The sequence below is a fragment of the Canis lupus genome, chromosome 7 (genome assembly GCF_011100685.1).
Source record: "Canis lupus familiaris isolate Mischka breed German Shepherd chromosome 7, alternate assembly UU_Cfam_GSD_1.0, whole genome shotgun sequence".
In the NCBI taxonomy this organism is placed as follows: domain Eukaryota; kingdom Metazoa; phylum Chordata; class Mammalia; order Carnivora; family Canidae; genus Canis; species Canis lupus.
The window spans coordinates 64,682,572-64,704,559 of record NC_049228.1 but is presented as its reverse complement, the minus strand read 5'-3'; the positions used below and the strand labels follow the sequence as shown (position 1 = coordinate 64,704,559).

At 43.0% G+C, this 21,988-nt stretch overlaps 1 protein-coding gene across 1 annotated transcript in view; it reads left to right on the top strand.

Annotated features, from left to right (window-relative positions):
• Positions 1-1,476: 1,476 nt before the first annotated feature.
• LAMA3 (laminin subunit alpha 3) overlaps positions 1,477-21,988 on the top strand; it is a 249,900-nt gene continuing 229,388 nt past the window's right edge. Inside the window, 1 exon segment of the mRNA XM_038543644.1 lies at positions 1,477-1,773. Within this exon segment, the coding sequence (XP_038399572.1) occupies positions 1,477-1,773 (297 nt within the window).

The following is a 21,988-nucleotide window of genomic DNA, read 5'->3' as shown; positions in this document are numbered from 1 at the left end:
GTTTTGTGAAAGCAATTTGTATATTAAAGTTATTAATCCTATGTTCTTTATGGTAAACATTTTCTCCTCGTGTGTTTGCCATTTTTGCTTAGTTATGGTGCTTTTGGATGTACGAAATTTTAGTTTCTCTGTCAACTTACCAATCCTTGTGACTTCTCCTTTTGGTGTTATACTCACAAATTCCTTTTTTAAAAAATATTTTATTTATTTATTCATGAGAGACAGAGAGAGAGAGGCAGAGACACAGGCAGAGGGAGAAGCAGGCTCCATGCAGGAAGCCCGATGTGGGACTCGATTCCAGGTCTCCAGAATCATGCCCTGGACTGAAGGCAGCGCTAAACCGCTGAGCCACCCGGGTTGCCCCCTTTTGTTTTTGAAGAGCAAATAGAAGATTAGATGGTATACTGCCTTCTTCCTAGCACATATCCTGGTATTTAATAAAATATGCTGGTCAATTCTCATTCCTTTCAAGTGTACCATTTTTTACACCTATCTCAATCTCTGCTCAAGCAATGTTCTCACACCCTTCCTCTTTTTCCCTTCTTCCTTCCCAGCTCCAATCCTACTTTCTCAGAGGCACTTAGGTCAGTCCTGGCCCGCAGTAGTGACACTATCTCCAAATTGCTTCAAGGGCCAAAGCGGGCTCGGTTTGGGGGAGTCATCCTGCATACAAGACCAAATCTCGGCCCCAGGATCGGGGTATCCTCTGCTCCAACGCCAGCTTGACAGCTCCAGTAATTCGCTCAACACCTCCCGAGTTTATCTAAAATTTAGCAGATTGGGCATCCAAAGGATTTCCTCCAAGGTGTCTTCCCAGCGTGGCAAACCACAACCCGCGCTACTGGCTCTCTTTTAACCGTGTAAGTTCCACCACTCCCAATTCCCCATGAATTCCTTCGATCGCACACTCGGAACGTGGCTGTAGTGCCACAGGGATTGTTGGCGCCCTGTGTTGGAGAGATTGACCGGACTTGTTCGACAACGGAGACTTGTCCGGGAGACCACAGTGTCTTTGATGTAAGCTCTGCAGGCAGTGCCAGTTTGCTCTGATGCCTCACCCAAGCCTTCCCCCTTGTCCGAGGTCGGGAGCTGGCTTTCACGCCGGGTCTGAGACCGTGAGCCGCTGGAGAAAGGAAATAGTCTGATTAGTGCGCCGGGCGTGGGAAGGTGGGGCGGGCCCGCCCCCGCCCTCCCCCCCCCCGCCAGCCGCCAGGGTGAGCGCCCGGGAACGCCTTTGCTCTCCCCGGCTCGCGGAGGCTGCAGGGCGCAGCGCGCTGCACAGACCCGGGGTGCGGGCCCGAGGCTGGCACGGCGGCTCCTGCTCCGCTGGGTGCCGGCTCCAGCGCCGCGGGTCCCACAGCCGCGGGCTCCGGGCGCCTGCAGAGGGGGCGCAGAGGGGGCGCAGAGGGGGCGCAGAGCGGCCGCCGCCCACCCCGGCGCCGAGCCCGCAGCTCCCGGAGGATCACGCGCCGCGGGATGGCGGCGGCCGCGCGGGCTCCGGGCTGGCCATCGAGGCCAGTCCTGCTGCTGCTGCTGCTGCTGCTGCTGCCGCCGTCCCTGCTGCCCGCCGCGGGCACCGCTCGGGAGCCCCGGGCCGCGGCCCGGCTCAGCCTGCATCCGCCCTACTTCAACCTGGCGGAGGCGGCGAGGATTTGGGCCACCGCCACCTGCGGGGAGCGGGAGCCCGGCGGCGCGCGGCCCCGGCCCCGGCCCGAGCTCTACTGCAAGCTGGTGGGGGGACCCACCGCCCCGGGCAGCGGCCACACCATCCAGGTAAGGTCCCGGGAGCGAGCTGGGGGTGCCGGGTTGGGGTGGGGGCGGAGCGGCCCCCCTCGCTGGCCAGCGACCCGGAGCGGAGCGAGGGGGACCGCTCCCCGCGCTCGCTGGCGGTCCCAGGCCACCGAGAAGGGCTCCCAGGCCCCGCGCGGGCCGGCGACCCCGCGCGGTGGGCTCGGTGCCCGGGGGCGATGGTGCCGGAGCTCCGCCGAGGCCGGGACGAGGGGAGCACGCGAGGGGAGTGAAGGCTGAGGTTCGGGGTGCGGGCGCCGAGGAGAAACGTCCCCAGGTGCGCCCCGGGGTGCATGCAGCCGTCGCCCCATCCTGCCTCCGGCACTCAGGTGGCGCCTGGCCAGGCCCTGAGCGCCCCTCGGCTTCCCTGGCGCGCCTCCTTCCCGCAGGCCCTCTTGCTCCCCGACCTTGTCGGAGAAGTTGGTGGCAGTGCGTTTCCCGGGCGTGTTTGCAGAGAACTTTGAGGTTGTATCGGTAGCATCGCTCCGATGTCGCGGAAGAGACGCGCCAGCGCGCTGCCTGCAGTGCCAGCCTTCAGGGTCCCTGGGGCGAATGACACCTGAGATGGACACGGCGCTCCGAGATGGACATCGGACTCATCCCGCGAGCACCCGGTGTAAATGGTCGTGTTGCTGGTGCTTCACCAGCGTCGGGAGGTGCGCCCAGGTCTTTGGCACACGACCCTGACGACCGCGCTGGGACCCGGAGCCCGGGAGCAGGTTAAGAAACGTGGCTGCGTCTCAAAGTGGGGCAGCGGGATTTGAACCCAGTCCTGCCTTGAAATCCTCTTTCCACTGAGCCATAATTCATCATTGCCTCCCTCATTCTACTGGGAAATATTGCTGAGGAATAAGAAAGTGTTGCCGGAAGAGGGAGTAATTTTGGAGCTTGGACTCCGAAAGCAAAAGATTAGCATTGAGAATCTAGGTCGGTGTTTTAGAAACTTTCGCTTGTGCACGTCAAATCGTTGAACGTGCAATGCCAAGAGGTGCTTATTTTTTTTAAGTTATTTTTTTAAATTTTTATTTATTTATGATAGTCACCGAGAGAGAGAGAGAGAGAGAGAGAGAGAGAGAGAGGCAGAGACATAGGCAGAGGGAGAAGCAGGCTCCATGCACCAGGAGCCCGAAGTGGGATTCGATCCCGGGTCTCCAGGATCGCGCCCTGGGCCAAAAGCAGGCGCCAAACCGCTGCACCACCCAGGGATCCCCAAGAGGTGCTTATTTATTTATGAATTATATGCATGTATTTTCTTTACTAACAGCACCAAAGAATTTTGCTTTCTCTAAATATTTAATTTGTGATTGTGTATAACTACTTACAAATATACAAATGTAATTATGGATATAATTCTTTTTGACAAGTTTAGGTCAGCACTTATGATCCAGCAATTCAAGGTTGGCTTTACATTTATACTTGAAATTAGTCATTGTAGCTGAAAAGATATCTCAAAAATATGCAGATTCAAGGAGGATGGCCTTGACCACTGAGCTCCAGAACCAGCTGCGTAATTCACAGAGCCCCATGCAAAATGAAAATATAGGGCACTTTCTTGAAAAATTATGATGGTGATAGCAGACCATTAAGTTAAGTGAGTGGCCTTTACGAGCATGGGATTCTGTGTAACTGTACAGGTCTGACACTGTCTGAGTTCACTAAATCATGGTATTCATATTTCTGCCCCATCCTTCAATTATTCTAAAAATTTTGTAAAGTAGACACTTGGCCAGGCAATGTTTGCTTTTCAAGTGGCATTCAGTACTTCTTGGTAGGAAGGTAATATGCTTTAATGGTTTAAAAAATAGATCCAAAACTCCCTGCAAGTATTTTTTGAAAATATTAAAATATATTATAAAATTCTGTGTCCATGTTTTTAAAATGTGCAAGTAGGACAACTTTCAGAGTAACACAGTTCCGTCTTTTCAACAAAAAAATTAAAACATTTCCAAACATCTGTTTTCCAAAACAGTCTTTTCAAAGTGTGCATTTCTTTAGAATCATACTTTTTCACACATTGTTGAAACAACACCTTTACTTTGGTAGGTGCCTCCATTTTTTGTAAATACTTATCAGGTAGTGTATTACTGGCAGCTACTTGTCATCCCAGAGGAAGCAAATTTGGAATTTCTTGTAAAAAAAAAATGTGACTCATCATTAAATTTTAAAGTCTCACTCTTTTTTTTTAAAAAAGATTTTTATTTATTTATTCACAAGACACACACACACACACACACACACACACACACACACATAGAGGCAGAGACACAGGCAGAGAGAGAAGCAGGCTTTCCATAGGGAGCTGGATGTTGGACTCCATCCAAGGATCCTGGGATCAGGATCTGAGCCAAAGGCAGACACTAAACCACTGAGCCACCCAGGTACCCCTAACTTTTAAAGTCTTTTAAGTACTTTACCGTGAGATAAGCAGTGACTCTATGTCATCCAAAGATTTCTTTGTCACTCCTCATTTTAGGATAAGGTTGGAACTGTTCTACTACTTAGGAGAATAGAATCCGCATGTCCACTTAACCAAGCTCATGTCAGCTTCAGTGTGTAATGGTCAGATGACAGTCTGGTGGATCCTCTCCTCTTTTTCTCTTGGGCAGACAGTCAAGACCATTGTGACCAGCTGACTTGTGGACTGGGTAAAGGCCCTAAGCAATCTGCACATTACATATGAGTAAAACTGAATTTCTTCATTTTTAAGTAAAACAAAGAAGTTGTAATATTCCCTCCTGGCAGCCAGTCAGATTGCCTGGCACGTCCAACTTTGGAGAGAGCTGTTTTGATCCTGGGAAGGGTAAATGCAAAGGGAAGGAAGGTATCAAGGAAATTTGTAACTGTTTCCTCTCCCCTAGATTTGTCTAAGAATGGGCCAACCTTCATTCTCCTAAACTGTTATTTTCTTTTGAGTGCTCCTAGGTTGATACTACATTCCTGGAAGTCCAGGAAAGTCATATTTTTTGTGCTGAGTTTCCAGGATAGGTCCTTAAACTTTGGTTCACAGTTCTAGATAGAGTCGGAGGTGGCTTTTCTGAGGTCATTCAGCAGACTGCATTTCTAGGTCAGGGAATAGCCTGTGGAAAAAGAATGCCATCTGCTGTTATGCCTTATTCCTCCCCAAAGATAAGGGGTGAACAAGAGCTCTGGTGAATAGTGCTTTCTGCTTTCACAGTTGAGGGCTTGAGATGGACTGATTGCTGATGTGAGAGGCTCTTACCTAATGAGGACAGAACTGTGTTGGAGACAAGATGGGAAGGGGAGTTCTAGAAGCCCTGTATTGGCAGCAGCTGGTACAGATCCTTTCTCAGGAAACTGAGGGGTGTTGGGAGAAAGGTGGGAAATTATGATTGATCAGTTGGTTGTACCCGAATGATGATTACCTCGATTCTGTTTATACAGCTCAAGATGGGAAATGGAGAAGGGTTAACTAAAATAGTTCTTTTTCTTTGAGCTTTCTAAAAATAAATCTTTAGGGCTAGCCAGGATTTAGAATTTCAAGCCAGAAGAAATTTGCAAAAAATGTAAAAAATGAATAAAAGTTATATCTTAAAATAAAACCTGGGTTTATGGTCCTGACTATAATAATAATGCTGATTCTTGAATGATAGCATGTGTCAACAGGTAGGGCATTTTTAAAGTTTGAATTTTATTTATTGTGTGAAAAATGTTCATTGTGGTTTCTCTGGGCTTAAAATTTGTTAAATAAGATTTTATATACTTGTTACTGCTCAGACATTAAGTTTTTGATATTTGAGAGCTCTGTGATTCAGGGATTTTGTCTGTCTGGTTCACTACTGTATCCTATGCTTAGCACAAAGCCTGGAAGAGCATACATGCTCAGAAAATATTGAAGGAAAGGATGTGGAATGAAGACAGAGCTAGAGGCTATAAAGAAGTTAATGTAGGGACACCTGGGTGGCTCAGTGGTTGAGTGTCTGCCTTTGGCTCAGGTTATGATCCTAGGGTCCTGAGATGGAGTCCCACATCAGGCACCCCACAGGGAGCCTGCTTCTCCCTCTGCCTGTGTCTCTGCCTCTCTCTCTGTGTCTCTCATGAATATGTAAATAAAATCTTAAAGAAGTTAATGTAAAGGATAGACAAGAAAAATGCACAAATTAATTCTGTTCTGCTAAGAAGTAATTACCACTGAAATCTGTCACATTTTATTCTTCAATTTTATTTTATTTTTTAAAGATTTATTTATTCATTCATGATAGAGAGAGAGAGAGAGAGAGAAGGGCAGAGACACAGGCAGAGAAAGAAGCAAGCTCCTCGCAGGGAGCCGGATGTGGGACTCCATCCCCAGACACGGGATCACGCCCTGAGCCAAAGGCAGATGCCCAACCGCTGAGCCCCCCAGGCGTCCCTATTCTTCAATTTTCTTTTAAAAAGATTTTTATTTATTTATTCATGACAGAGAGAGAGAGAGAGAGAGAGAGACGGAGACACAGGCAGAGGGAGAAGCAGGCTCCATGCAGGGAGCCTGACGTGGGACCCGATCCGGGACTCCAGGATCACACCCTGCGCGGAAGGCGGCGCTAAACCGCTGAGCCACCGGGACTGCCTTATTCTTCAATTTTAAATGTTCACTTACCTATGGATCAAGAAACATTATTATTTACTGATGTATGATAGAGATGATGGTAAAACATAAGTGGAAGGCTGTATTGAAAATATAACATTGTGGTTGGTTTAGCTGGCACAAATACTATACTCACAAGGAATGAAATGAACATATTTACCAAACATACGATGTCAATTTTGTACACTGAAGTTCAACATATCTTTTGTCATGTTCCTTCATTACATTATAACTTACACACAGGAAGGTGCATGTTGCCTGAATGACTGGTAGGGAAGTGCACACATGTGAGTTACAGCCAAGAGCAAGAGTGCTTGCCACACAGCCATCTAGGTTGTGTGTTTGTGTAACTTGGACAAATCTCCAATAAACAGGAAACTCAGTTTCACTAAAGCTGTTTATAGAACCATTGTGAAAGAGAAACCATTTGTGAGCTTTTCAACAAGGGCCTTTTCCTTTGTGAAACTGGTAGGAAAGTCTTGAGCAAGGGCTCAGAAATCAAAGACATTTACTCTTCTGTTGATATATTTGTAACAATTCTTAGCTGCAAGCTATTTTGAGACTTCAGACAAATGACTACAGTCAGCAATTTAAAGATGAATGATCCTTTTTAAAAAATTATTATCCTAATTGTTCTGCATTTCTGAACGCTAGCCAAAATTTAGCAATGAAGGCTAATCATTCGAAGAAAACAAACATAAATGTTTTCTTTTGGAGAGCCACAGTCACTCACTAGCAAAGGAACATGGTTCCACACACCAGAATGGCAGCAGTTAAAATCTTTGCCCTAACTAATCACTGATTACTGAGCTCATGGACCTTCAGGGTTTTTGAAGGTGAATAGTTGAAATGAGAATGCTCAATCCTTGAATCGCAGGATTTTACTTCATGATCTGAATACCTGTGCCATTGAGAATGTAGATCATTTAATCTGAGAAAAGTATATAGTCATAGGGAAAGAGAAGGACAAAGGTTTATTAATTTCAGCCTCTTACTTATGAGAAAACTATACTTAACCCATGACAGAAAGTTAGCTGTGAGCATTTTACATCTTTAGTGCATGTATGAATGTGAAAAATTGCACATTTTCTTCATTTTTTTTTACCAAAACTAGATTGAAGTATGTGAGTCATTTTTTACATTTTTATTGAGGCAGTAATTTAAGTACTATAACAAGCATCCATTGTAAGTGTGAATTAAATGTTTTTAAATAAATTTATAGAGTTGTGCAACTATCACTGGAACCCAGTTTTAGAACATTTCCATCGACTCCAAATGTTCTCTTGTGTCTACACACTCAATTTCTGCATCTATTTCCACTACTATGATTTCTGTCTCTAAAAATTTCTCATTTCTGCGTATTTCATATAAATGAAATTATACAACATGTAGCTTTTTTTTTTTTTTGTTTTTGTTTTTACAACATGTGGTCTTATGCGTCTAACTTTTTTTTAAGCGGGTGAGGAGATGGTGTGGTAGGGACAGGGAGAGAGGGAGAAAGAATTTTAAGCAGGCTTCACACGCTGTGTGGAGTTGAACACCGCACTTGATCTCGTGACCTTGAAACTAAAATCTGAGCTGAAATCAAGAGTTGGACACTTAACTGACTTAGCCACCTATGTGCCCCTTTTGTTTCTGACTTCTTTCACTTGGCATAATGATTTTGAGGTTCATTACTATTGTTATATGATTTAGTAGTTTGCTTTTTTTATTGTAGAAAATAATATTCTGTTGTATAGCTATACCTCATTTTCTTTATTCAAATCATGGACATTTGGATTGTTTTTAGGTTTTGGCTACTACAGAAAATGCTGCTGTGAACATTCACAAACAAATATTTGTGTGGACATATGTTTTTGTTTTTCTTGGTTTGATTCCTAGGAGTAGAATTGTTAGATCACATCATAAATGTATGTTTAAGTTTTTGAGAAACTACCAGTTATTGAAATGGAGTAGTGTTGTCTCCAGCTATTATTAGGAACTATTTCTCCCTTCAGTTCTGTTAAGTTTTGCTTCATGTATATTGAGGCTTTTTGTTTGGTATAGATATATTTACACTGTTATGTCTTATTGAAGGATTGGCTCTTCTATCAATGTGTAATGTGTGTCTTTATCTTTTGTAACTATTTTTAACTTTAAAGATTAATTTGTCTGATACTGATATTAGTATAATCACTCCAGATTTCTTTGGATTACTATTTGTATAGTATACCTTTTTCTGTCCTTTCAATTTATTTGTGTCTTTGCATCTAAACTGAACTCTTGTAGATCTGTATTGTGGATTTTTGTAATCCATTCTGCAGATCTTTGCCTTTTCATTGGTAAGTCTAATCCATTTACATTTAAAGCGGTTAAGGATAAGAGGGCCTTACTTCTACCATTTTGCTATTTGTTTTCTATATGTCTTATATTTTTTGGTTCCTCAATTCCTCCATTACTACCTTCTTTTGTATTTAATTTCTTTTTCTAAAGCACCATGTTGGTTACTTTCTCATTTACTTCTCTGTATATTTAAAAATTATTTTCATAGTGGTTACTCTGGGGATTACAAGTAATGTCCTAAATTTATAACAGTCCAGTTTGAGTTGATATCAGCTTAGCTTCAGTAGCATCTAAAACTCTGCTTCTATACAGGTCTATCCCCCACTCTTTATGATGTTATTGTCACAAATTAGGTCTTTATACATTGTTGCCCATTGACACATAATTGTTGTTCTGTGCATGTGTTTTGTAAATCATATGGGATAAACCAAAAATCCAATAATACTTGCTTTTGTATTTATCTACATAGTTTATTGTACTGGTGTTTTTTATTTCTTTTTATGGCTTTGAGTTGGTGTCTAGCATCCTTTCATATCAGCCACAGGACTCCTTTAGCATCTCTAGCCTTTTAGCCTTCAATAGGGCAGGTCTACTAGCAACAGACTCCTTCAGCTTTTGTTTATTTGGGAATGTCCTAATTTCTCCCTCATTTTTGAAGGATAATTTTACCAGGTATGGAATTCTTGACTGACAGTTTTTTCCTTTCAACATTTTAAATATGTCATCTTAATGCCTTCTGGCTTCCATGGTTTCTGATGAAAAAATAGGTTGTTAATCTTATTTAGGGTCCCTTGTATATGATTAATTGCTTCTCTTTTGCTGTTTTCAAGATTTTCTTTTTGTCTTTTGACAGCTTGATTATATATAATATATCCTGATGTGAAACTCTTTGAGTTTGTCCTACTTGGAGTTTGTTAAGTTCTAGGATGTGTAGATTCATTTAATTTAACCACAAAATTTAATCAAATTTTCGAAGTTTCAACCATTATTTCTTCAAATATCCTTTCTGCTGCTTTCTCTCCTTCTGCTGGAACTCCCATAATGTGTATATTGGTTTGTAGGTCAATATCCTACAGGTGTCTTGAGCTTTGTTTATTTTTCTTCATTCTTTTTCTTATTCTCAGGCTAGATATTTTCAATAGGCTTATCTTCAAATTAATTGATTATAGGTTGTTATAATTTTTTGAATATATTCCAGAGTTCTGGAAATGTTCATTTTGACAGGTTTTTTTTTGTGAGATTAATTGTTGCTTTAGTGGAGGAATGGATCTTTGCAGCTTTCTCCTCTGCTATTTTTGGTGATATCCTTACATCTTCTTTTTGAGTGCTTCCTTATTTTCCAGTACCACAACATATTCCAGGGTCATTTTAAATTTTTTTTGTTCCTGCCTTGGAACCAACTGGTTTTTCAAGGAGCATTATTTGTTTGTTTGTTAGTTTATTATGAGTGTGGTGTTTAGAAACCACGATCTGGGTATGGGGTACCATTTAGTAAATGCTCACTATTACTAGTGTATCACTGCATTTAGACCCTTTCAGTGGACAAAGCTAGGAAATATATGCATATCTACAAATTTCTATATGCACACACATCTACACTGGAAGGCAATTGATTTTTGCACATGGATCTTGTATCCTATGACCTTCCTATAGTTTTTTTGGTAGATTTTTCAGTATTTTATACATACAGAATTACATGTGTTTTATTTCTTCCTTTGCAATCTGTATTCCTTTAATTTCTTTCTCTCTTTCTTTCTTTCTTTCTTTCTTTCTTTCTTTCTTTCTTTCTTTTCCTCGTTCATTCATTCATTCAGAAACACTTATTAAATAGTGGCCCTTACATGCCAGGCATCATTCTAGATGCTGAGGATACAAAAATGATATGGACATGATCTTTCTGTATATGACTAGTGTTATTATGATCTAATTTTTTTTAAAACCAGGGAAACTCCTATGAGGGAGAATAGGATATCATCTCATTGTATATATTATCAAATTATTCTCACTTAGAGGTGAATAACTCTGGCTCTATAATCATGTAGACCCAACTTTGAATTCTAACTCTACAGCTCTTTGACCTTGGAAAATTGCATAATTTAGTTTCCCAATATAAAAGACAGAATTAATAATACACACATTTATTGGGAGGATAAAAAGCGCCCAAGCATATATTATGGAACATAGTGCTCAGTGAATGTGATTTCTCATGGCATGGAAAAACTGTTAGGTAAGATTCCTAAAGTGGTAAACTACAATGATTTGTCACAATAGTCATTTAAAAGTTTTGAGTAAAAAATTCTTTTTTTAAGAAAAAGATCTTATTTATTTAGAGAGCAGGCATGAGTGAATGAGGGGAACGGCAAGGGGGAGGGAGATCTATATGGGGCTTGATCTCATGACCTTGAGATAATGACCTGAGCCGATATTAAGAGTCCAATGCTTGACCATGTGAGCCACCCAGGTGCCCTTAAGAAATTATTTTAATAATGAAGGGTACAGTGCATTGTATACTGAACATAGTTGGCATACTAAATAATCCACAGGCAAAGTAGTTTTTATAGAATAGCAATGTTAATTTGTTTTTATACTGTGTTAATAACTAGTTTAGATATTATTTGTTTACATAGGGGCACATTTTGATATTAATTAAAGAACTATTTTAAGGGGAGTATGGCCATGGAATTGGACAACTGTCCATGCAGCTGGCCTTGGAGACGGAGGGGTTGCCCTTCCTGCACCACATGGTGAGCTCCCGGCTAGTACCTGTGGCTTGTAACATTGCCAGCTGAAGGTGTTCAGCTGCATCCTTCTCTCTGTGATGTTTCAGAAGCTTTCAATCCAGCTGAGGGCCTTGAGGCAAAGGCAGCTGGACTGCTGTGGAACTTGATGTTATTGTTAAAGGACAAGAGGCTTTAGCAGTGGCTTGTTTGAAAATGCAAGAGGAATTAAATGCACCAGTTAAAAAGTATCAGGAAAAACTAAGACAGCTCAATGAGCAAAAGAAGGAGACAGAAGATTGAAATGTGGGGCAGCATGCAAGAAGGAAAAAGGTACAAAGTAAATATTAGAAAGCCTCCAGAAGAAGACCATCCTGGGCTTTCTATTTCATCGCTTGTGCTGAAATGAAAATCTAACAGAATGCCTTTGCAGGGAGGTAGTTATAAGCCTTTGGTGAAGGAAGTGAAGCTTGCTCCTGGAGACCTGGGCAGAGGCCCATCATCTGGTAGATGAGGCTGAGAATCTTGTTAGTGTCGCTTTTGACATTAGCAAGATGAATCCTTAACCCTCAATTCAGTTGCCTTACACATGCTTTTCACAATGACTAGCCATGGAACAGGGGATTTATTTCTCTTCTTTACTACACCTGCATCTTTAATTCTTGAAGTCAGCATAGGACATAGACATCACCACTAGCAGGAGTGGCAGTTGGTCACACTCAATAAAGCTAATGACTGCATTCATTGATTTCATAGGTAATTGCTAGTTGATAGATAAAGTCCTCTGGGTGATAACAGTCTTGGGTGGTTCTTCAAGTTAGAGGTCCCTGCTAGTATGACAGTTTCTGCAACAGGTTGTGTTGAATGATGTATTCCTTGTAAATGGTGAGCCCACCACCAAGGATAACTGATGCAGATAGATGATGGGGTTGTTTTTATATATTTGTTTTTATGCACAGAACTTTGAAAAAAAAGAAACTGTAAATATTTAAAAATGCAAAGAACATTTTTAGCATCTTTATTAAATGCAAGGAAATTCTTTATGAACTTAAATTCATCTGTCAAACCTTAAACAATTTTATTTTTTAAAAGATTTTTAAGATTTATTCATCTGACAGAGAGAGAGAGTGCAAGTGAGGGGGGCAGCAGGCAAAGGGAGAGGGAGATGCAGGCTCCCCGATAAGCAAGGAATCCGATGTGGGGCTCAATCCTAGGACCCTGGGATCATGACCTGAGCTGAAGGCAGATGCTTAACTGACTAAGCCATCCAGGTGCCCCATAAACAACTTTTATCATTAAAAAAAAAGTAACATTTTTTTGGGTTAATTTTGGTGGCAATAATATATTCTTCCAGAGTGTAAAATTTTTTTTTTGGTTGTGATTCAGGCTTTCATGAAACCTGCATTAACCCTTGATCAACATTCTGAAACCATTTGCCTAGTGAGGAAAAAGGTTCATTAAATGATACCTCAGTGGTCTTAGTCAATGGAATTGACTGTATACATGGGCTCGTGGCCAAGGGACATGTGGGGGCTGAAATCCAGCCTGGGCAAGGCTGTCTCTGCTCAGAGGCAGGGAGCCTTTTTTCTGCTTAAAAAAAAAAAAAAAAAAAAAAAAAGCACTTTTTGGATGAGCTAACAGAGGCTTGATTAGATCCCTCATGCCAGCAGGGTGGAAAATGCCCTGGGGAAAGCCAACTCATTGAATCTCATGTGTCCTGCCATTTTTTTTCAATGTCATAAACATATTTTATGTTCTTAGTCGTTTTCCCATCCTAGATGCTCAGAAAATACATGTGAGATTAATAAATGAACATTAGCTAGAGAGAATATGGGTTTTAATTAGATTGTTTATGCATAGCTTAACTGTGAGAAGTGGTAAAAAGAAGCAATTCTCCACTTCTTTCAAGTTATACCATATACTGCATATGCTGGGCACAGAAATGATACCAAATAAAGAGGCAGAATGGGGAGCAGGAAAAGCAGCCTAGTGATCAGGGGATGTATTCCCCTGCACAGTGCAGGGTATTAATTTAAAACACACTTATGTAACACTTACTGATGCTTGGCAATGTTCTAAAGCACTTTACATGTACCAACATCTTAATCCTCACAACAGTTTGTGAAGGGGGTACTCTTTGCATGCTCATATTATAGATAGGAAATTGAAGCACGAGAGTTTAAGTGATTAGGATCAAAAAGCTAGTACATGGGGCAGCCAGATACTCTGGCTGCAGAGTTCATGCTCTTAGCCGCTATACTATGCTGCCACTGCTGAGCCAACTACTCCTCCTTCAGAGTTTCTGCCCAGCTGTGCACCATCTCACTAATTCCATTCATCGCCTTGGAGCCATTTATTTCCATGTCTGGTGTCCTTATTAGATAGATCTAGGGCACTCTGAGAGTTGGGCCCCATTTTCCTGCTCACATCTGTTTCCCCTCTGGCAGCATGTCACAGATACTCCATAGATGCTTTGTGAAGAAATTTTCAAAGGGCAACACCATCATCAAATTTTCCTATAGGAGTAACACCTGCGTACAAGTGCTGCTTGACAAAAAAAATACCTGAATTTCAACAACCTGCCTTTGGAAGACAGGTGTGGCCCTGATGTGTTGAGTTTCCAGGTAGAGATATCTGATACAGTGGCTAAGACCAAGAAGCTGCAAGAGGCAAGGAAGGATCCTTCCTTTACAGGTTTCAGAGGAAGTAGGGCCTTGCCAACACCTCAATATCAGACTTCGAGCTTCCAGAACTGAGACAAGGCATTCATTTCTGTTGTTCTCATCCACCCAGTTTCTGGTATTTTGCTATGGCAGCCTGGAAGACTAATATAGTAACTGTTCATCTATTTGGGCTGCCATAACAAAATACAATAGATTGAGTAACTCATCAACAAAGGAAATTTATTTCTCACAGTTCTGGAGGCTGGGACATCCAAGGTCAAGATGTGGGCAGATTCAGTGTCTAGTGAAGACCTACTTCCAGTTCATATTATTTTGCTGTGTCTGCATATGGTGGGAGAAATGAGAGATCTCTCTGGGGTCTCTCTTATAAGGGCACTCATTCCATTCAATTCATCCTAATACCATTATCTTGGGGGTTAGGACTTAACATATGGAATTGTGGTGGTGTATGTGGGGGGCATACAAATATTCAGTCCATTGCAGTAACTTTATTTTTTATTTATTTATTTTTTCATTGCAGTAACTTTAACTTTAAATCAGATAACTTGTCTCTCCGTCAGTCAGCAGTACTTACTGACTATTCAGTGTGTGAGTTATCTGTGTGTGGGAGTGGAGCATGAAGGGCACTTCATGAGGCTCCCTGGATAGTTCTAGGGTCTTTGCCTTTGAGACTTTGTAATCTGGCAATTCAAAGTGTAGTCCCTAAATAGAATGAGGTTGCTCTTGGCTGAACAAATATTTAGGGATCATTCACATTAAAGTATCTTTAAATGTGAAGAGCGTATCAGAGAGCCGTAAAGTAAGGATTGACTAATGCAAGTGAGACTGGGAGTTTGGGGACAATGGATACCATGAGCCTTGGATCCCTTTTGCATAGAGTCTAGTGGTTGGATGATTCCTTCACCACTAGTGAGGGTTGAGGGATTACATCAAGGGAAGGGTGGCGTAGGATTGTGAAATGAAAGGGCCAATTCCCTATGTCCTGGGATTGGCTCTACAGAGACTAATACTGCTGAGGATTTGTGTGCACAGAAGACACTGGTGGCAAAGGTTCCATGCAAGGTAGTTTGTGTAGTGATTTGATGAGAACAGAAATTTGAGACTTTGGAATTTTCCTCTTGTCTTCTCTGTTTCCAGGTGCCTTTCCTATTTTACTGTGACAACTGACCACTTAATGTATCTTTAATGTGATTTTTAATATTTTTAATGAACCAGAAAAATCAGCAGAAAATGGTGGGAGACCTCTTTTAAAAAAAATTATTTATATATTCGTGAGAGAGAGAGGCACAGACACAGGCAGAAGCAGGCTCCACGTAGGGAGCCTGACGTGGGACTTGATCCCTAGTCTCCAGGATCACACCCTAGGCTGAAGGTGACGCTAAACTGCTGAGCCACCTGAGCTGCCTGGTGGGAGACCTCTTTAAGAAAATCCCTTAGTGCTGCTATAAACATCGGGGTGCAGGTGTCCCTGCGTTTCATTGCATCTGTATCTTTGGGGTAAATCCCCAGCAGTGCAACTGCTGGGTCGTAGGGCAGATCTATTTTTAACTATTATGCTGAGTGAAATAAATTAATTGGAATAGGATAAACATTATATGGTCTCATTCATTTGGGGAATATGAAAAATAGTGAAAGGGAATAAAGGGGAAAGGAGAAAAAATGAGTGGGAAATATCAGAAAGGGAGACAGAACATAAAAGACTCCTAACTCTGGGAAACGAACTAGGCGTGGTGGAAGGGGAGGTGGGCGGGGGGTGGGGGTGACTGGGTGACGGGCACTGAGGTGGGCACTTGATGGGATGAGCACTGTGTGTTATTCTATATGTTGTCAAATTGAACACCAATAAAAAATAAATTTATAAAAATAAAAAAGAAAGAAAATCCCTTAGTAAGGTTGCCATAAACTAGTTGAGTTTTTTTGTTTCTTTGTTTTATTTCATTTATTTCAGGTCAACTTAGTGGACTTTTATCTGAGTAAAAATATAGCTGTTGAAGTCACTCTTTCTAATAGTAATAAAACCTTCATTCCTTTTCTCTAAGCAGCATGGAACTTTTTTTACGTCTCATATACTTGGAGTTACCTGCAGCTTCAATTTTCTTTGATTGCTTGCTGGCCTAGGTTCTGGTGGTGTTTTCTCTGCCTAATAGGTACAGCAATTGTCACTCTAGCTTAGGACGATTGAAGATGAAACAAATCACAGTAGAACTTCTTGACTAACCACAAGGAAGATGTGGCTGAGGGTCTTCAGAATCGCTACAAAGATGTTTGTAACCAGTGTTCCCCATCTTCACTTAAGACAAAATAGAAGGGGATGTGTAATGTTGTAACACAAAGGATTGGGATCAGCTATGGGGAAGAACTAACTGTGCAGAGTGTATGGCACCACCAAAAGGATTTTTAAAGAAGAGGGGATGAGAGTCCTTCGTGAAGTCAAAATCCTATATGTTATCTTTTAGGCTGATCCACAGACAATTAGAAGGCTTTGACTGGCAGGCTTCACGGGGGAAGCTGCCCTCCCCACACCAGACCTGTATACAATGAGTGCATTGCAGTTTTCTCGAGGGAGTTGCAGCCAAGTGTTCAGGTGCCCCTGGACCAGCCATGCTCCTATGCTCATCTACATTCCCAGTGCTAGAGCTTAGATTCAGGGACTTCCAGTACTTCCCAGGTGCCTCCCCTGAGACTTCTTATGGGATGCTATGGCTGAGGCACTTTTCCCCATGGTGATGGGGTATTTTTCTACTCCTGCTCTCCCCTTCTCTTTACCCTCAACCCTCTGGGATCGTAAAAAGGCAGGAGCCTTTTGTTTGGGGCTCCTGGGCAGTGAGATACTTCTGTCATCTGACCCCTGCCTAGTGCTGTTCCATGGGGAAAAATGGAGCACTGGGATGCTGGCATTTTTGCCTCTTGCCTTCACTGTTGCAGTGAATAATGAAATCTTGATTGTTATTTTCAGATTGGCTTGTTTTCCTTTTTTTTTTTAATTTTTATTTATTTATGATAGTCACAGAGAGAGAGAGAGAGAGAGAGAGAGAGAGAGAGAGAGAGAGAGGCAGAGACACAGGCAGAGGGAGAAGCAGGCTCCATGCACCGGGAGCCTGATGTGGGATTCGATCCTCGGTCTCCAGGATCGAGCCCTGGGCCAAAGGCAGGCGCTAAACCACTGCGCCACCCAGGGATCCCCAGATTGGCTTGTTTTCATTGACCATCTCAGCACCTGGAAGCTGGTAGAATTTTTGTGGATGATTTTTAAAAAAAGATTTACTTATTTACTTGAGAGGGAGGGAGAGAGAGGGAGGAGAAGGTACAAGCAAGGGAGAGGCAGAGGGAGAGGGAGAGAGAATCCTCAAGCAGACTCCCCACTGAGTGCAGAGCCCGAAGCTGGGCTCCATCTCCATCTCACAATGCTGAGACCGACTGAGCCACCCAGGTGGCCCTGGATGGGTCTCTTTTTTTTTTTTTTTTAAAGATTTTATTTATTTATTCATACGAGACACATACACACACAGAGACAGAGACACAGGCAGAGGGAGAAGCAGGCTCCATGCTGGGAGCCTGATGTGGGACTCGATCCCGGGTCTCCAGGATCATACCCTGGGCTGAAGGCAGAGCTAAAACGCTGAGCCCGGCCCTGGATGGTTCTTAATGTAGATTCTTATCAATGAAGGAAAGAACTGCTACCTGAGAATGTGTGTAATATTCATTCACTCCTCTATTTTTTTAAAAAAGATTTTATTTATTTATTCATGAGAGACACACAAAGAGAGGCAGAGACATAGGCAGAGGGAGAAGCAGGCTCCATGCAGGAAGCCCGATGTGGGACTTGATCGCAAGACTCGGGGATCACACCCTGAGCTGAAGGCAGACGCTCAGCCGCTGAGCCACCCAGGCATCCCTCGCTCCTGTATTGAACAAATACTTATTGACATCTATGTTCCAGGCACAGGGGACAAGGACACTGTGGGCTGGGAATACAAATTTGAACAAGGTAACAAAGGTCTCTACCTGCATGGAGGTGGTGTTATCTGTGGAGACTGCAACCAATGAGTAAACATATTACAATAATTATAGATTATGGTTATATCATAGAGGGAATAAGCAAGATTTAAAAACGTATTTTATTTAAATTCAATTTGCTAACATATAGTATAACACCCAGTGTTCATCTCATCATGTGCCCTCCTTATTGTCAAAGTGGTTAGTGGAGGGAAGCTTCTCTAGGTTCAGTAAATGGAGAGGCTTTTCTTTTTTTTTAATTTTTATTTATTTATGATAGTCACACACACACACACAGAGAGAGACAGAGACAGAGACACAGGCAGAGGGAGGAGCAGGCCCCATGCACTGGGAGCCCGACGTGGGATTCGATCCCGGGTCTCCAGGATCGCACCCTGGGCCAAAGACAGGCGCCAAACCGCTGCGCCACCCAGGGATCCCTGAAGAGGCTTTTCTAAGGAGGTGTTATTGGTACAGAAACCTGGGGGTTGGGAAGAAATCAGCCTCATGAAGAGGGTGGGAAAATGTGTTCCATGCAGAGGGACCAACAGGTACAAGGGTTGTGATGTGGGAACAGGCACAGTGTGTTCTAGGAATTCAGAAAGCCATGCTGCCCTAGTTGTTGTGTGTTTTGAATGTTATGCCTGAGTGAGACCTCTGTATCCTTTCCAGAATTTATAAATACTTCATTTTGGTTTTGTATGGATTTATATCCCTTCTGGTCCTCAAAAGAATTTAAGTGACTGGTGAAATTTAAAAGCTTTGAACTGGGCAGCCCGGGTGGCTCAGCGGTTTAGCGCTGCCTTTAGCCCAGGGTGTGATCCTGGAGACCTGGGATCAAGTCCCGCATTGGGCTCCCTGCATGGAGCCTGCTTTTCCCTTTGCCTGTGTGTCTGCCTCTCTCTCTCTCTCTCTCTCTGTGTGTCTCTTATGAATTAAAAAAAAAGAAAGAAAGAAAAGCTTTGAACAAAAGAGTTGAGGGACAATAGGAGAGTAAAGCAGTGAGGAGTATCATTGATTCATGAAAAGATCAGGAACTAAAAGGAAATTGAAAGGGAAAAGCTTGGCTCCAGGAATGAACCAGGTCACGGTCAGACTATGTCCCCAAGGGCAGTATCTGGCTCTTAGCAGGTCAGTAGTTGATGGTTGAATGAATACACTGTTAGGGCAGATGGGTTCTCATCAACCTAGGCTTTGGCATGAAACTCTTGGAAGGAAGTAGTTTGGGTTTGGGGGAGAAGTAAATGTGACCTGGCCCACTTTGTCAACCTGAACTTGTGTTAGAGCAGGTAACTTACATGCGATGACAGGTACTGAGTGACCTCTTATTTGCCAGTAAAATGCCAACACAACATACAGAGAACAAGAGAATAGAGGGAGAAGTGGAAGAAAGAGGAATGTATGGAGACCATCAAAATATGAGTTTAAAAACTTCCAGAAGGAACTTCTTGGGTTCTTTCAAGAAGGAACTATTTGGTACTAGAACCTCCAAAAGTAGATGGTATGGTGTCAGAGTTAAGAACATGGGCTTTGGAATTAATAGAGCTCCCTTTGAAAGCATCTCTTCCTAAGGATGTAACCCTGAGTGAGTTATGTAACCTCTGTGAACCTTGGTCTCATCTTCTGTAAAATGGGGATATAATACCACTTAGTTCATAAGGTTATCCTGAGGATTACATGAAGTAAACCATACACATCTGGGGCGTAGTTAGTGTTTAATAAATTGTAACTGTAACTAAAGGTTATTGAGGAGGTGGAAATATCAAGGCTTTGATAAAGAGGTCAGATGTGGTGGGTGGAGTAGATTAGGAGATGGAGACATAGTTCTGGGGAAACTTCTTCTGAATGGAAAGAAATCAACAAGAAGCATATTGTGGCCAAGAGGATTACCATCATTTTCTTTCTTTGTTCTCTGATTTGGCCATGATGGGAAGGTAAGCAAGAAAAATTAGTACCTGAGAAGTCTCTGAAATGAGAGAGGTACCACAGAAAGATGGGAGAGCTGAGCTGAGCATGAGTGGTGCTTCCTGGCCAGAGCAGACAAGTGGTTGGAAGTTAGGAGCTGGGAATGGCTTCTTGGAGGCCCTGAGGGATGAAACAAGTAGACTTCCATTAGAGGAGAACAAGCTGGTCTAAATTTAGTTACACTGTGCTTTCTAATGAGTTTAGTGACAAGAGTCTGCAATTTGTTGTTTTTGAACATCAAGAGTTTACTTTCTGACATTAGAGGTAAAATCAGGGGTGCCTGGGTGGCTTAGTCAGTTGAGCTTGATTTTTGGCTCAGGTCATGATCTCAGGGTTGTAGGATCAACTCCCATGTTGGACTCAGTGCTGGGCATAGAGCCTGCTGAAGATTCCCCCTCTTCTTCCTCTGCCCCTATGCCTTAAAAAAAAATAGGTAAAATCTCTCTCTCTCTCTCTCTCTCTCTCTCTCTCTCTCTCACACACACACACACACCCTTTTTCCCTCTGGGGAGAAAGAGGGCTGTGTCTGGGATGACTGATCCTTCTTATCACTAATTAACTTGTTTATCACTTTCTAGTATGTTTCTTAGAGTCCCAAAATAGTTTATGCCATTTTAATTTATTAACTAAGTGAACAAGTATTAAGTGCCTCCCTTGTGCCAGATACTGTTCTAGGTAGTGAACAAGTCCCTGTTTTCAAGGCACTTACAAGGCAATAAGGATGATAGCAAAATCAGCAAATGATAAGTACTTTTTTTTTCAATTTTTTTTAAATTTTTAAATTTATGATAGAGAGAGAGAGAGAGAGAGGCAGAGACACAGGCAGAGGGAGAAGCAGGCTCCATGCACTGGGAGCCCGACGTGGGACTCGATCCCGGGTCTCCAGGACCGTGGCCCGGGCCAAAGGCAGGCACCAAACCTCTGCGCCACCCAGGGATCCCTGATAAGTACTTTCTGTTCAGAAGAAAGAGAAAACAGATATGACAGTAGAAAGAGATGCCACAGTGCAGCACTGCTTTTGATGGAGTGAATAGGGAAGACCTCTGGGAAAAGGGACTTAAGTCTGGGAAAAGCATATTGTTGGGAGAGGGAACAGCAAATGCAAAGACCCTGAGATGGGAAGGTGCTTGGTGTGAATGAGGAGTAGCAAGGATCAGTGTGGGTGGAGGGGAGTGAGTGAGGGGAAAGTGGAGGGTTGTCTGATAGGAATGATCCAGTAGAGGGCTACAGTGAGATACGGAAGAGTGTGTGTGTTTAGGGGGTGTAATTGCAGATACAAAGCCCTGGAGCAGGTAGGAGGGGCAGATTCAGCATGTGGGGAGGAGGGATGGGGAGGGGGAGACTTTGGAGCACAAGACAGCTTCTCCACAGCAATGGGAGGCAAAGCAGGTGAGTGGGCAGAAATGCAGGGAGGTTTGTGGTTTAGGAAGATGGGCATATTCAGTAAATTCCTCAGGAGAGGGGAAGAGGGAGGAGGTTTGAGGAGCTTCGAGAATGTGTGAAATAATTCCTAGAAGAGTAAAAGAGGTAATAGAGTGAAACACTGTACCAACAGAAAAAACACATTTCTCAATTGTCAAAGGGTGGAGAAGCTGAAAAGCCTCTTCCTTTACCTGGTCCTACCTGGCTCACAGGCAGGTGGGGGCCAGCGGAACATGTTTCTCTGGCCAAGGCCCAATCTCTGAGGGGCGAGCAGATTCGATGCTGCTTCCTGGTGCTGGACAGTTACTGCCGCTCCCTGCCTCCTCCTTCTCCCCCCACTACCTCTCACCTTCCACCCTCCAGCCTCCCTCCCTCTCTTGGCTATACCACTTAGGCAAGTTGTTCAACCTCTTTGAGCCTCTGTCTCCTTATCTGTAAAAGGGCCGACTCATTATACTCATCTTAATAGATTTATCATGAAAATCGAGTCACCATGTACAAAGTGCAAG